Genomic DNA, 16347 nt, shown 5'->3' on the forward strand with positions numbered 1-16347 from the left:
AGAGCAGTCACATCCCAGTCATAACCCAGAAATACACTTCTGGAGTTCAACCTTGTTTAACAGAGGCATCACAAGAGATTCTGCAAAATCCTCGTGCATCTGCCTTGGACGGCAGCAGAGGATCAGGAATGCTGGGAAACAGATTTCATGACATGTTGGAAGGATTTTTTTAATTCCCATTCATGTTTCACAGATTCAGCCCCTCCTTCCACCCCTTTCCAGGCCTGGAAAAGAGCACTGGAGCCATTCATTCAGAGTCTCCTGGCTCCTGGGGGCTTTTACGTGCCACAGGCACCAACACCCGGAGCCACTCAGAGTCACCAGGGACCCATAGCCCTGAGAGGTGGGAGGATCTCTTCTGCCACAGCCCGGGCACGGTGACAGCAGAGCCTCCCAGTGACATTTCAGCTCTAATTTGCACGCAAATGTCAATATTTATTAGTCACATCAAGATCTTCAGCAAAGCTCCCCTGGGTTGCTGAGTCTCTGCACTTATACTTTTAAATTGCTTAAAAAAGAAGAATATTGGCTCTTGGTAACTTATTCCAGACTTCCTGCGTTCTTCATTTGATCCTTAACTATCAACTGCTTTTGTGAAAAGTTATTTCCAACCAGTCTATGCATCAACAGTGTTGAAAAATGCTTTACCATCAGGCCAAAAAATGACCATGGAAAAGTAACCTTTTAACTTAACTTGTCCCTGGAGCTGTGAACATATTTATGTATTTAAATAATGGAAATCTGAAAGTAACAGATGTTTCCTGCCTAGAGCACAGTGCAAGAACAACAGTGTTTCACTATTACAGTGCCTCTGAAGCATCCACACATTCCCATCCCCATTTGCTCTCCTGTGCATTAGATTGCAAAAATCCCCAAGTGTTGAAATCTGGTTTTAATCGTGATGTCAACAAGTCTCCCTAATCCTACAGAAAGTCAGGAATTAGGCCTCTGAGCAAGCCAGCATGAAAGAAAGTGAAATTGCTTTTAAATGTAGAATAGGAGAGGAGAGAAAAAATGGGAATTGAGAGATTAGGTAAACCTGATGGAATTTGGTAGCTGTGGAAAGGGTGTTTTAGTGGTGTGCAAGAGCCCTCACTTACCAGGATTTGGGCTCCCCAAAATGCAAGTAGTTGATGCTGTAAAGATCCATGTCCTCTGTATGCCAAGCAAAAGTTGTCTTCCACATCCCGAAGTAGAGGTAGGGAGTGTTCACACCCTCTATGATGATGCCACACTCGTGCTCCACCATGTCCAGGAGGGTGTTCAGATTTCCAATGTTCCATTCATCCACGTCCTGGAACCCAACAGAAATGGTTTGTGCTGGGAAATGGCAGAACAACCACAGCCCACAGCTCCCTCTCAGTGCCTTGGAGTGTGGAGATAATGGTGTAACCTGCATTAATTTAACACCTTTCTGCTTCCAGAAAGGTTTATTTAATTCTCCTCTCTGACCACAAGCACGAGGGAGCTCCAGCACTCTGATGAGGCTCTTGCACTGTGCAATACCCCACCATTAATTAACTGTTCTGGTAATGAACACAGCATAAACTTGGGGTAAAACACCCTTCTCTCAGATGCTCTTCCCCTGATCAGAACCACCTCAATGTGGCCAAAGGGGCAGAATCTTCTACCTCAGCTCAGGTAAAAACAGGGAAACCATCTGGAGAACAGTTGTGCTTGTGCCTGGTTGTGTCCCACCACTGATCACAGCACAGAAAGGATGTGATGCTCCCATCCAAGCACCAAATCCTCTGGATCCCTGTGATGTCCATGGCTCCGAGGACCTCAGATAGCTCTGCTTATTCTAATTAATCCCATATTAAACCACACAGATAATAAAGACACTTGTACATTCACACACAATCAGACATCACGCCAAAGAAGGCCACTTTCCACTCAAAAGAAAACTACAGAGGAAGAGATTTAAATTATCTGCCTAAAAAGAGTAAGAAGAGAGAAACCTTTATCATTTACAGAATTACTTGAAGCAGAGGATGAAATTTCACCAAGGAAAAGCTTAAACAACTTGAATTGTAAAATAATTCAGTGTACAGTGTACACAGTGTGCATTGTATCCTAATGGAGCTGCCTACAAAGAAAAAATCCAAATGCAAATAATTTAAAATCCAAATGCAAATAATTTATTTATGTTAAGAATCAAAAAATAATTCTGATAAAGCACCACTTCCTTGAAATGCTGCTTTTTTCTGGCTTTCTAAGGAGCTTCAGCAGAAATCTCTATTTTAATCCCTTATAAAAGAAACAAAGCCCAAGATATAGACAATTTTTTGCCACAGACTTAATAAGAATTTGTTTAAATCACACTTCTCCTTATTTTTCTACTAAAAGTCAGCTTTTCACAGTTTCCATTGACATCCTGAATCTCAGGGGAAGTTTAGTCCCAGTTTTGTAATGAGGAGAAAAAAACAAAGGTATTGGGGTATTTCTAGGGTGGCTACATCAGTGAAACTCTGAATTACTGCTCCTTAATGAGAACAGTGCAACAAAGAGTCCATGTCTAAAATAAACAAAGGAGAAGCATTGCACTTACTGCATCATACAGGGAGCCACTGATATCAGCCCCATAAATGGGAGACACAAATGTGAGATTCTTCCAGTACTTGCGCTCCAGGTCTTCAAAATCCTGGTGGCGAGGGGTGCAGTACCTGCCAGGAACACAGGGATGTGAGGAGTCCTGAGAACCCCCAGCACACACCACCACTGACAGCAGCTGGGGTGTCAGAGCAGGCCCCCCCCAGTAGGTGCTGAGGGTGAATTTCATCTTTAATTCATAGAATTTGCTGCCTTTTCCACCTCTCCACAAACCCTCTCGGGGCAGGCTGACAGACAGGATGTGCAGCACCACATCTCCATCCCACGGAAACGTGAGGTGATCTTATCCCACAGGGAGCTGAGGGCAGCTGGAGCTCTCAGGTGCCAGAAAAACTCCAAAGCTGATTATGGAGTGGTTTGGGTTGGAAGGGACCTCAAAGTTCACCCAGTCCCACCCCCTGCCACAGGCAGGGACACCTTTTAAATACACCATTTAAATCCACCCTTCTTCAGCTTAAAGCCACGACTGCATAATCTCAGTACCGATTAAAACCCAGGGTACTCCGGAACTCTGGGAAACTCCCGACTCTGGAAACAGGATGCAACTGCAGTTGGCACATCCCAGCTGGCTGAAGTGCTCTGCAGAGTCCCCAGGATCAGCCCAAGCACTCCAAGGCATTTGTATTTCTACCCCAGCCATGGAACACCTTTTCCAGAACAGCCAAGAGATCCTTTTTTTGGTCCCAAGCCATTCTTTTCAGGAAGATTCTCAGCCAAATACTTGAACAACCTTTCTACACCAACTCCCAGAAAAAGATCCGAGGTACACCAAAACCCACCAAGTTACAAACTTGCTTGAGACTCAAGAAAAAGCAGTTTCCCCCAAAAATGCTTCCCATTTAACACGGCTGCATTTCCTTGTCAGCTCGTTTCTGCAAAGAAAAGCTTCCCGTGAACTGCCCCATGCCCAGTTTGAAGCACAGCCCTTCCACCCACGCACTTCTCGCTGTTGGCCAGGCGCCGGTACTCGCCCACGGTCATGGGCTTCTTCTGGATGTTGTACTGGGTGAAGAGCCCCGACTGCCCCGTGACCACCTGCTGGATGGGGGCTGGGATCACCATGTCATCGATGTCATCGTACGTCCGCCGGGGCTTCCACTCCTTGGGGGGAATCACCTGGGAGTGCGGGGGAGAACAACAAACATGGCACTTGTTACAGAAACTGCGGGCCGAGCTGTGGATTTTGGTGGGCAGGGCTCCTCCAGGGCAGGATGGGCTCAACCTCCCTCCCAGGGCTCTGAACTGCAGCTGCAAGAGAGACACAAAACTGACCCGGAATGCTCAGATTAATCCGACAAGTAAAGCAATTTCTTTACAACACCTGGAAGTCAGCAACAAGCTTTATTAAAATAATCTCCCTAGCAGAGTCCTGGAAGGTAATTGCTTGTACACTTGAGTGGACAAGGAAACATTCCACAGAGAGCTCTTCATCAATAGCCAGCTCTCTTTAGAGCAGCAATAAACCCAGTAATTGACCTATGTTTTAGAAGAAATAAGAATTATTTCATGCCTAACAGCTTTATTTCTCCGCTGTGCTTTATTAAGTCCAGCTAAATATCACTCCTAACAACTCCCTGTCAGAACAAATGATCTCATCAGCCTGTGGTGACATGGCCACAGAAATACCCCTTCTAATCACTTAGTCCTGGATTTGTCCAAGCAGTTCTATGTCAGGTACTGGAATTTAGATGCTTCACACGAAAAGTTCTCATAACCAGAGGGTGCTGGGCACTGCCCAGGCTCCCCAGGGAATGGGCATGGCCCCAAGTCTGCCAGAGCTCCAGGAGCCTTTGGACACCATTCCGGGACAGGGTGGGATTGTTGGGGTGTCTGGGCAGGGCCAGGAGCTGGACTGGATGATCCTGTGGGTCCCTCCCAACTCAGAACATTCCATGGCTCTACAAAAGCCCTGTAACTCCTCTCTTTTCCTCTCTCCACAACCAAAACAGAGATTCCAGGTACCATCCTCCTTTGTGCTCAACTCCACGAATCCAAACGGCTCCCGCGTGGCAGGATCTGCGGCCCTGGGGAAGGCAGCTCCCCCTCCCTGAGCAGACTCCTCACCTTGGCCAGCCCTGCCCGGTGGGCTCCCTGCGACTCCATGTAGGCGATGAACTTGCCGAAGTCACGGAACTCCTCCAGCGTGGGCCGGAAGGTCATGATCTTGCAGCCAGGGTTCTGCGGGCTCGGGTTTTCCGACCCCATAGTTCCAGTCCGGCGGCTGGAGAGGGGAAACAGAGGGACACAGGAGGAAAAGGGGCAGAAAAAGACACTGGTTAAAACCTTTGCTTTTTTAACTCCCAACTTTAATGAGTTCCACAGAAAGCCTGGAGAGATTTTTCATTTTCTCCCTCTACTCCAGCAAGGAGGGATTTGTAAGAACCACCCTCTAACATGGAGATGAGGAGCTTCTGACCAAAAATCCATTTAGTCAGGAACTCCTGATACCAGAATCACCTGAGAGCTCAGAGAGGGGCCAAATATAGACCATGGGCTTAACATCTTCCCCCAGTTCAGCACAGAAAGTGGTGCCTCATCAGGATGGTGTCACAAAAATAACAACTTCTCACCACCTTCAGCACTGTCAGCGTGCAGAACTTGCCACCCTGCAAATAAGATGCGCAACTCCAAAACACCCAAAACAAACTCTCAAACAACTCAGGATGAAATCACCATTTTTTTTTAAAATGGCCTTCTTTAAGGTTATGCTGGAAATCTGTAAGGGAAATAAAATGTTTTGGTGGCGTTTCAGTTGCAAATATCGCCACGAGGGCGTTCTCCGCGTCGGAGCGGCGGCAGCGGCTCCCGCATCCCGAGCGCTCACGAGATGGCAGTGCTGGGCTGCGGGAGGAGGAACCGCAGCGGCGCTGGGAAACGCCTGGCTTTTAAAGCCAAGCAAAGCAATTGCGCACTTAAACCGATTTCAAACTAGCCAAGCGGTATTCCAGATGCTCCGAGAAGTACTCGCAGTGCTAGGAAAACACAAAATAAAAACAGGGAGCGCTCCCAGATCTGTGTTTGGATGGGTGAGTGTGGCACAGAACTCGCTCCAGAGACAGCAAGTGCTCCCAGCTTCTGGAATTAAAGCCAGCATCGCGCACTAATGTGGACAGATTCCACACCCAGGGCACCAACGTTTAGTTTTAACTGGGTGAAACTTTTCATTTCAAAGGCACATGAACAGTTTTGAGTGAAATCTTAGAAACCAGAAAACATCAGAATTTTACAGAGTAACTTCTATGTAAATTTGTTTCAAAACAAGGATCTGCAAGTCTTAAGCCCTTCCCCAAGGAGTCTTTAAAGGAATTTTATGCATAAAATCGCAGTCAGAAAAGCCCTTCTCAAGACAGGAGCCAGAGATGCAGAGCCCCGTCCAGAATAAAACAAATTAGGAATCCCAGTATTGCAGGAAATCCCAAAGCAAAACCAATTGAGGGAGAAAAATACCATTTCACTCCCTTCACCCCAACAGGTATTTCCAATTCCCAACAGAAATTGTTGCTGTTTGGAAACAAAAGGGCCCTTTAACCAACCCCTCCATCTTCAGGGTGGCCCTGCCCAAGGAGATTCCCAACCTTGCCAAACAAGGAACAAAAACTGCCTTTTGAGAACAAAAATTGCTCTTTCAGGGTCAGCACTTCAGGAGAAGCAGCAGATTGATCCATGCCCACGGGAGCAATTTCCTACACAACTGTTTTGCAGGAATACAAAAAGAAAACAGCATCTCCAACCCCTGGGATGAACCACGGGAGCTGGGGACCCATCTGCCAGAGGTTTCTTGCAAACCACCAAAGACAAATGCGGATCCCCAGGAAAATGGAGCTGAGCAGGGAGAAAAGGTGGCTGCTGGAGAAGTGGGACACGGAGAGAAGCCATCCCCAAACCCCTGCTCCGATACAATCTTCCCGGGAATACTCGAGCTATTTTTAAGCAGGGTCTGGAAATGCCACAGGAGCCGAGGGGAGCGGGAAGCCCCACCAGGCTCCTCGGGAGGAGCTGGCTCAGGAAAGGCGCCTGAATTCCGTCCTGAGGAGGAGCCGTGCCAGCACCATCTGCTCCAGAGAGGCCTTCCCAGGATTTGCAGCTTTGCCCACAACCAGGGGGAAAAACAAACAGTCAAAGCCAGGCTTTATCCCATCTTTTCCTCAAGATTATCTCACAGAATTCCAGTTTTTAGTCAATAAACTCGAAGCAAAGAGTCAAAATACGTGCTCCAGTAAGAAAGGGAGATCAAAAACTACTTCATGCAAAGCTTAATCAATTAATTAAAGGGCAAAACTGCTTCCTGCAAAGCTTAATTAATTAATTAAAAGGTCTACTGCCTCAATACAAGCGGCATCACCTGGCACTCTGGAATTCTGCAGTGCAGAGACAGCAAAGCACAAGATTTTTCCATGTTCAATCCCATCTAAAGAACATTTCAACACCTACCCTAGATAATGTACATTTAGCTCATCAAACTAATTAAGCTATTACAATAAAATGGCCATGAAGCTCATGGAAGGGAGAGTCAGTTCCACGACCTCAGTGAGACACAGGAGCTTCCCCCACCGGCCCCGGGAGCTGGAAACACCCAGGCCACAGGGAAAGCTTGGGGAGAAAAGAATTTCTTTCCCAAGTGCTTCCCACGTGGTAGCACTGATGTGTTTTGGAAAAGCAGTGCCAGGATTCAGTGTCACCTCCACCCCAGCTCCCGGGATCACACGGGACACGAGGCCAAGGCAGCGGGACAAGCCCAGGGCTGCGACTGCAGCTTCACGTGGGGTTTTCAGGAGATGGCCTCAATTAAACAGCGCCCTAACGAGCTCTCAGCACCACTGAGAGATTCCACAGCAGAATCCGACTATTCTGAGAACACTGAGAGCCCCTTTCAGCCCCAGCAGTGCTGCGGGTGAGGGCGAGACGGGAACAAACCCTTCTCTCAATACTGAAAAGGAGGATTCTGCAGTCAGAGCCCCCATTAGCTCCTGAAAAGAAGAGTGAAGGTATTTTTCTCAGCTGGATACATTCTGTTTCTTTGTAAGAGAGTAACAACCTGAAATATTATGAAAACCTTCTAATTTTCAACCATTGTGAGGAAGCACTAAAACTTGTCTCCAGAGGCATGATCTCGGTGCACACAAAGAACTGAGTTTTAATTTCAATGACTTTTACATGAGACTTTTCCCTTCCAAAACTGATGTGAACCAAGACACTTTTGCGACTGAAATCCTGCACCTGTTGACTGAAACCTTTGTACAGCAGAGAAAAAGTCCAAGACACCCAGCTGAGATCAATGACTCGAGCTTGCTAAAGGACTTACAGGACTGGGAATCCTTCTTCCAGGAAAAGGCTTGGGACTTCCAAGCAGTTCCCTGCTGCTGCCCCACTATTGATGTCGGCAGAGAGGATAATGCCAGCTCATTCTCCTGCACTTGTCAGCCAGGGGTGACTTTGACTAAAATAGTGCCTGTCAGTGGAAACTAACGTGGCTTTAGGCAGCAGCACTGGGGCCCAGTCCTGCCCCACTCCCAGGGCAGCCAGCAGCAAACTGGTGCTGCTGGTTGGCCGCGAATGCTCCGGCATCGATCCGGGCTGGAGCAGCGACACAGGGCAGCACTGAGGGCACAGCGTGTGCTTTGTTCACACAGCAACATCAGAAAACCATCTCTGATCTTGCTAAACAAAGTTAATTCTCAATTTCTCCACAGACCAGAACACAAGTTCCTGCAGAGCCCTCTGAAGGAGGCACCAGGTCTCAGGGTAAAGTTGTACCCTGGTGATGAAGAAGAACCTGCTACCCTGTGCATGACGTGGAACAAACCCACTCCTGAATCAACAACACCCCACAGGATTTCCCTTGGGCTGTGCTGGAAAGGGCCACAAAGACCCACAGAAATGCTCTCCCATCCCTGCAAGCTGCTGCCAGCTCTGGGCACCCCGGTGAGGCTGCACGGGAGTGGGCACAGGCTGGCACGGGTACCACACCCTGCTGAGGGGAGCAGAACCCCGACCCCGAAATTCCACGGGATAAACAAAGCTCCGGCCACAGCGGGAAGCAGGAGGAAATCTCCCAGCAGCACAGACTTGGATGGGGACTGAGCTCCCACCCGTGGCCGTTTGTTCCTCTGCTGTGCCCAGGGATCGACTGTGGTGCCACGGAACCACGAGATCCGGGACGGCTCCGGCTGCAGGGCTGGGCTTGAGGGGCAGGACTTGCAGGGAGATGGGGCAGAGCCACCAGCCCAGGCACAGCCTCCAAGTGTCAGACATCCGAGGCACAAAATCAAACCGACAAAATGCAGATTTTAAGTGTGCCTGGATTAACTTCTCCTGCCTCACTTAGGATTTGAGGCATTTCCCCAACAATAATGAGAACGCTGCTCATGAAAAACTCCTTTAAACTTTCTCTTAACTCATTATTTAACTGCTAAGTCCTGCACACAAATATTAATGGAAACCTCATGTGTTTATCTGAAATGGCATTTTCTGATGAATTAGGCTGGAACACAGAGGGCAGATTCTTCTATTTCCATCTACTTCCTTTCTCACTAAGCCAACAAATTACTCTGATTTCCATCAATTCTCACGGACCAGGCTCTGTCCAAAGCTTCTTAGCAGAATCAAAGACAAACTTCTGCAAGACATCAGGTCTGTGTATAAGATAGACTACTAAAAGCTATAATATTTATATATATATTAAAACTATCATGGTTATGTGGTGTAAGGATATCTGAGACAACTTTCCTTCCTTCCCCTCTATTCCCAAGAATCAGATTCCAGCATTTAGACAAACAAAGTGTAAACTTTCAAGCTTGAAGTTTGGTGTTGTTCAGCCCAGTTTTAAACAACTGTACAATTACAGCAAGGATTTAAACTTAACACCTTTTCCCCCAAAATATTTATATACTCAATTCATATCATTTTTAACATTCAAATTGCTTTGAGATCTGCATATCCTCCATAAAGGCTAAGTAAACATAACAGAGGAAATACTTGGGAAAGAGGAACAGAGACAACATTCCCATCCTGCACAGGGATGAAGATCTACAGTGCTTGGGATTTGATAAATTGAGAGTTATTTTCTATTAAATTTTACACTCCACAAGGCTCCTCCGCAATTCCAGATCCTCCTGTACTTGAAATCAAGCAGCATATGTAGCTCATTAAAGGAAAATAAAATTTTCCCTCAAAACACCCTCTTTGCTGCAGAAGTGCACAGTTACTCACACATTTCTCTAACAGCAAAATTATTTAGTCACAAACAGTATTTAAAAGCAAAAAAAAAAAAAAGGTGGTTACATTTAAGAGCAATAAATCTGGATGACTTTAAAACAGTTTATTATTGCCTGAGGCAAGGTAGTTAGCATGTAATGGTTATTTCTGACTAAATCCAGATCAGAACCTCAAAAACTCAAAAGTTTTACTGAACAGGCAAGATAAACTCACCCTAAAACCACACAAATCAGCTCACAAAACACTGCTGGGGCCCAGTTTTACCCAGGACTGCAGGAACCTCAGTTTGCTGCACGGCACGAGTTATCTCTGCTGCATTTTATTATCTTCACTGGATTTACTGCAAGGCTTTAGGAGTATTTCAGAAACAACTTCAGAAATAAGCATTTTAAAAGGCACCTCATTCGGACTGAGCCTGTTGAATCTGAACAAGAATTCCAAGTTTTAACCCATGGCACGTCAATCCAAGGCAGCAGCACTGCAAATGTTAAAATAAAGCAGCCCATAGTCTCTTATTCTTAGGGGAAAGAACATCAGAAAGCTTGCAAAGCAATCAGGAACCTCGACTACTGCAGTGCTTTGCCCAAAAGGTAATTCCTGCATCAGATTAATACCTTAATGAGTACTAATTCCCAGTTTTCCTTCCACAACCCTGCCAGAACGACAAGCCTGGAGTTCTCAGTAACTTGCCCAACTTCTCTAAGCTCCTCTAGATTTTTATAACAAAACATTTCAACAAATTGGGTTGTCTGAGGCGTTTTTGACTATCCTGCCAATATAAAACGAAGCCCTTGGCTGCTTTTGTGCCCGAGGTGGTGCCCGGGCTGGGTGTGACACACTGACCCACATTCCGGCTCCCGGCACATCCAGCACCAGGGAATCGCCGCCGAGCAGCTCGGGGAGCCCGGCCCGGCTCCCGCAGCTCCCGGGGGAACCTCAGCCCCTGCTCTGCACAGAGCGGGGAACCCCCCGGCTTCTGCCAGCTCACACCCATTTCACACCTCTCAGCCCAAACTGCAACTCAAGGAGTGACAGTTTAAAACCTAAATCAAACCCAAACCTTCACGGTGAAATGAGACAATTTGGATCTCTCCGAGCTCCGTTTTAGCCAGGTCTCTCCGGAAGGTGCAGCTCCAAACCTGACACACCCCTCCCAGGCAAAGATGTGCTGCTCGTTCTGCCAACAGAACGGAGATCAAATATGGGAAACTTCATAAAAACTTCTTATCTGCACCAAAAAACTCACCAAAGGCCTCCCAATTGCCCTGGGGGTGTATCCAAAATCGTGAAGAAATAGCAGAAAACCTCAGAAATCACTTAACCCCCCCCCCCCCCCCAACTTCCAACATGCATTTCTTGGGCCACATTCAAATGCAGGATTTCTAACAGATTTAGGGAACAAAAGGGCAATCCTATATTCTTCAAGAATCTGGGAATTGTGGCTTGTTTGTGAGCCCTATGAAACAGCAAAGAAATATAAAAATAATGAAGCTTTGGGTCACTGCTGCCATGAGTGAGGCACACACAGACCGAGGAAGGGCAGAATAGAAATGTGTTCTCCTGTGTAATCCAGTAAGAATATGATTGAGGAACTCTCTCATTTATAAAGGAGAATTATTTACTCCATGAAAATATAAATGAAAATAAGTACCTTAATTAAGCCACGGTAGTAAATGACTCTATCCCTAAGCTGTGACAAGACAGAACATATTTGGTCCCAAAAAAAGGTTAAAAAGAGGAAATCTTATTAAGCAGTGATCAGTTTAGTGGAGAACACTGAAAATGGAAAAGCACCTTTCTCATCCAGTGGTAAGACATTAATATCCCCCAACCTGTGTGAAATGAGAGGATTTCTGCCAACATTTTGCAGTACTCCAGGATTTCAGCTGCTACTGCAAACGGACAAACCCTCTTGAATTCTTTACCAGATGACAAATAATTATTTCCAGCAGCGCCTTGTGCAGCCCCGGAGGATCCCAGTGGCATCCAAATCCATTAAGCAAATCCCTCACTTGTGGTGACATATTTAGCTGTCATCCATCTTTGCTATTAGCAGATGCTCCAGCGAAGGAAAGCGGAGCAGCACAGGCACTGCAAACCCTTCCCCAGCACACCCTGAACGCTGAAGTGAGTCAGGAAGGGGGGGAAATCACCAGTCCCGAGTCCTCCTGTACTGCCCAGAATTAATTAAGGAACGCCAAGTTTCTCCTGACTGCCAAGAGCTTTCCCTCCCCGCTGCCTGGGTGGCTCAGCCTGCAGCTCACAGTGATTATTTCTGCTCTCAGGTGAATTCCCTGCTCTCAAAAATGAGATTGAAACTCACAAGGTGAATCAGAGCCTCCTGATGCCGACGTTGTTTGCTGTAGTGCAGCTGGACATCCCAGGAGGAAATAAAACAACTCTGCATAAATGTAAAATCCCCACAGTGCCTTTCCAGCAGGGCTGGCCAAACTGGTTTTCCCAACTTGAATCAAATTTCTTGTGACCTTTTATATGGAAATAGCTCAAAGTTTTCAGGAGCTGCCTGTATTTTGGGTGATCTAAAACACCTACAGAGCTGGGAACTCTCACTTTATCTGTTAAATCTTTCTCTGGTGAATAACTGGAAACAGTTCTCACCTCAACTCCTGTGAGAGCATCACTGTGCCCACAGCTCAGGTTAACAGGTGAGTACTTCCCATGGACCAGTAACCAGGATTATCTAAAGGAAATGGGTGGGATTTCCCCTGAAAGTGAATTTTGCTGTTGGCTTCCCATCAAAACCCCTCATGTGTGTAAGGTTTTACCTATAAAAGCCCATGTTCACCCTAAAGCCAAACTTGGAACATCAGACCTGTGTACTTTGGGTCTTTACCAAAGTGTTCTGACTTACTGACAAATCTGACTCCTTTTATATATTTTATATATGTATAGAAATATTTTTATGTCCTTTTGTATATATAGTATATATTTTATACATAATTTTTTTATATAGGACCATATATATTCTGGTCCCACTGGACCAGTTAAGGGAATTATCTCTTTCCAATCAGCATAAAAAGGAGAAAGAACAATCCCCCACGGAGTGTTAGACAGAATTTTCCTGTCAAAAGATGCTCCAGTGAGTGTTTTATCCATGAACATTAGCTCTGGAACAAGGAATCACTTTACATCCACCTACATCTCCTTTGCATGGGAGGAACTCCCGTCTCCAATGAGACAGGAACAGCCCTGGATTCCTTTAGGATTCCTTTTGGCACTGCAGGAGTAGGTCAACCTGCCCCAACTTCCTGCTCTTGTTACAGGGAAACCCAAGAATTGGGAACTTGCTGTCACAGAGCAATTACTGGGCCCGCCAACAGTTACTTGATGTAATTGCTGAAGTGTAACTGTAAGTTTGCAATTCTAGGCTTAAGGTTTCCCCGAGTCTGTGAATTTCAATGAATCCAGAAAAGGAAACAGATGAGAAAAAACCGAAAGTTCCCAGGAAAGAAGCAATGTTGTCGGTGAAATGCTATTAGGTTTCAGATGGACAGAGCTCCTTAAAATGAACTATTTTTGGTTAAAGGAAACTTAATTTTGGGAGGGTCAAGCTTGATATAACACAGATTTACACTGGCCCAGCACAAACGAGTTATAGAGCAAAAAACCAATGTCCCAGGCCAGAAGAGCAGCACAGCCCCTGTGAGTGCCCAGCAGGGCCCAGTCCCTGCAGCAGCTTTATTAAAATACAGAAGGAGCACACATAAAGCTGAACCTCATCGGTGACTTTCAAATTCTTCAATACCAAGGTGTCCAAAGCAGCCTTTCTGCAACAGCCCCGGCTCCTAAGCAGCTTCAAAACCCAGAACTCCAGGAAAGCCAAGAACCACCTTTGGATGAATCACAGAATGTCCTGAGCTGGGAGGGACCCACAGGAATGATCCAGTCCAGCCCCTGGCCCTGCACAGACACCCCAACAACCCCACCCTGGGCATCCCTGCGAGCGCTGTCCAAACGCTCCTGCAGCTCTGGCAGCCTCGGGGCCGGGACCATTCCCTGGGGAGCCTGGGCAGTGCCCAGCAGCCTCTGGGGAAGAACCTTTCCCTGAGATCCATCCCAACCCCCTGACACAGCTCCAGCCGTTCCCTGGGTCCTGTCCCTGTCCCAGAGCAGAGCTCAGCCCCTGCCCCTCTGCAGACCCTCAGGAAGGGTTTCTGAAAAGTTCCCCTTCCACCACATCCCATCCATCTCCTATCTGTTTCTGCAAACAAGAGCAGCTGGAACCCGGGGAAGTCACCAAAGCGTGACCGGACACACAAATTCTGCAGCTCTCGAGCGTTTCGGGGCTGGGCAGCCCCGTTCCCCCTGCCCGGGGGGGTCCCGCTCATGCCAATAATACCACACACATGTACAAGTAATACAGGAATTTCAAGAAAGAAAAACAGAAGAAAAGAGCTTCGGTTTGGCCTCAGACTTTGACAGTCTCCGGAGGAGGAAAATAGAGATAAAAGAGCTGAACCCCACGCCGGTGTCACGTTCCTGCCCCCGGTTTTCCCAGCACGGAGCGTCCGCACCGAATCACGGACCCAGCGGCAGCTTTTGCTCGCCCCCAACCCACGGCCCCGAGCCGAACCCCCGGAATCGCCATTTATCCACGTTTATGGCCCAAATCCCCGCGATGGCGGTGAATCACCGCCGGCAGCCCCGGGGCGCGGGGGGACGGGGGAGCCCCGGGCCGCCCCTCGCACCGCACACCCCGAGCGGGCCCGGGGACTCGGGGGGTCCCACCCACACAAAGCGCGGCGGCGCCGGGGGTGCCGGGCCCGTCCCGAGCCCGGCCTGCGGGGGAGGCCGCGCAGAGGCTGCGGCCGGCGGGGCCAGAAGGGAGCGGCAGCGCCGGGGCCGAGCCGGGGAGCGGCGGGGAAGGGGCTCGGGCCGGGAGGGGCGGCGGGAGCGGGCCGGGCGCCCCGCGGGGGCCGCGGTGCGGGGCTGCGGGGCTGCGGGGGCGGCGCGGGGGCCGCTCGGGGCCGGGCCGGGGGCGGCGGGGGCGCGGGGGCGGCGGGGGCGCGGGGCCGGCCGTACCTGCGCGCGGGGCCCTCGGCGGCGCGGGGGGCGCAGCGAAGGGGGGGGGGGCGCCCAGGCGAGCGCAGCGCCCCGCGGCCACCACCTGCGCCCGCCTCCCCGCCGCGCCCATTGGCCGCGCGCGGCAACGCCCTCGCGCCCATTGGCCGCGCCGGCGGTGACGGACGGCAGGTCCAGCCAATGGTGGGGCCGCTCGCCGAACAACAAGGCGAGCGCGGGCGCCGATTGGCCGGTGGCGCCGAGCGGCGGCCCGCCCACCGACGGGCGGGGCAGCAGGGAGCGCTCCCGTCGCTCAGGCGCTTTCCGCCAATCGCACGGGGCCGTTGGCTACCGGCGGCCCGCCCCCAGCCGCCATTGGGCGAGGCGGGAACCGGGCGAGCGCTGATTGGCGGCACGCGGTGCCCGTCGGGCGCGGGGCGGGGCGGTGAGGACGTGAGGAGCCGCACAGCGCGGGGCGGGGGCGCTGCGGCCGCGCTGCGCCAATGGGGGAGCGGGGAGCGCGCGCGCCCCCGCGCGGCCGGGCGGGGCACGGCAGGGACCGGAGGGACAGCGGGACCGGGGGCACGGCAGTGACCGGGGGGACAGCGGGACCGGGGGGACGGCAATGACCGGGGGGACGGCAGTGACCGGGGGGACAGCGGGACCGGGGGCACGGCAGTGACCGGGGGGACAGCGGGACCGGGGGGACGGCAGTGACCGGGGGGACAGCGGGACCGGGGGGACAGCGGGACCGGGGGCACGGCAGTGACCGGGGGGACAGCGAGACCGGGGGGACGGCAGTGACCGGGGGGACAGCGGGACCGGGGGCACGGCAATGACCGGGGGGACAGCGGGGCCGGGGGGCACGGCAGTGACCAGGGGGACGGCAATGACCGGGGGGACAGCGGGGCCGGGGGGCACGGCAGTGACCAGGGGGACGGCAATGACCGGAGGGACGGCGGGACCGGGGGCACGGCAGTGACCGGGGGGACAGCGAGACTGGGGGGACGGCAGTGACCGGGGGGACAGCGGGGCCGGGGGGACAGCAGTGACCGGGGGGACGGCAGTGACCGGGGCACGGCAATGACCGGGGGATCACGGCAATGACCGGAGGGACAGCGGGACCGGGGGGACGGCAATGACCGGGGGGGGCACGGCAGTGACCGGGGCACGGCAATGACCGGCGGGTCCCGGGGAACCATCGATCGCCATCCCCGCAGCCCCCGAGGCGGAGCCGCGGCCGAGGCAGAGCTACGAGCCCGGGCGGGAGAAGGGGACGGGGCCTCGGGAGGCGCGGCCCGGGAGCGCCGGGAGCCGGCCCGCGGGGCTCGGGGCTGGGGCCCGGGCACAGCTCGGGCGCTGCGCTCACTGCAGGGCACCGCGCCCGGCCCCAGCACCGGCTCCAGCCTCTCTTCCCAGCCTGGCTGCGATTCCACCCTGGGAGCCCGCCGGGAGCCGCAGCTATCGGGGCATTTGTCACCTCGCACTCGATTCCGC

General features: G+C 50.9%; 1 protein-coding gene across 7 annotated transcripts in view; it reads right to left on the minus strand.

The window, feature by feature from the left end:
* Positions 1-14965, minus strand: part of KDM4B (lysine demethylase 4B) — a 72365-nt gene extending 57400 nt beyond the window's left edge. For 6 of the 7 annotated variants that reach the window (XM_068996869.1, XM_068996868.1, XM_068996867.1 and 3 more), the window contains exons 1-5: positions 14872-14965; positions 4678-4834; positions 3554-3729; positions 2552-2666; positions 1101-1294 (exon numbers count right to left, since the gene is read on the minus strand). In XM_068996869.1, the coding sequence (XP_068852970.1) occupies positions 1101-1294; positions 2552-2666; positions 3554-3729; positions 4678-4818 (626 nt within the window). In that variant the 5' untranslated portion in view covers positions 4819-4834; positions 14872-14965. Of the gene's footprint in view, positions 1-793; positions 982-1100; positions 1295-2551; positions 2667-3553; positions 3730-4677; positions 4835-14871 lie in introns of those variants that run through there. The other variant, XM_068996871.1, reaches the window with a different exon arrangement.
* Between the last annotated feature and the right edge of the window lie 1382 nt (positions 14966-16347).

Source organism: Aphelocoma coerulescens, chromosome 28 (genome assembly GCF_041296385.1).
Source record: "Aphelocoma coerulescens isolate FSJ_1873_10779 chromosome 28, UR_Acoe_1.0, whole genome shotgun sequence".
NCBI lineage: Eukaryota > Metazoa > Chordata > Aves > Passeriformes > Corvidae > Aphelocoma > Aphelocoma coerulescens.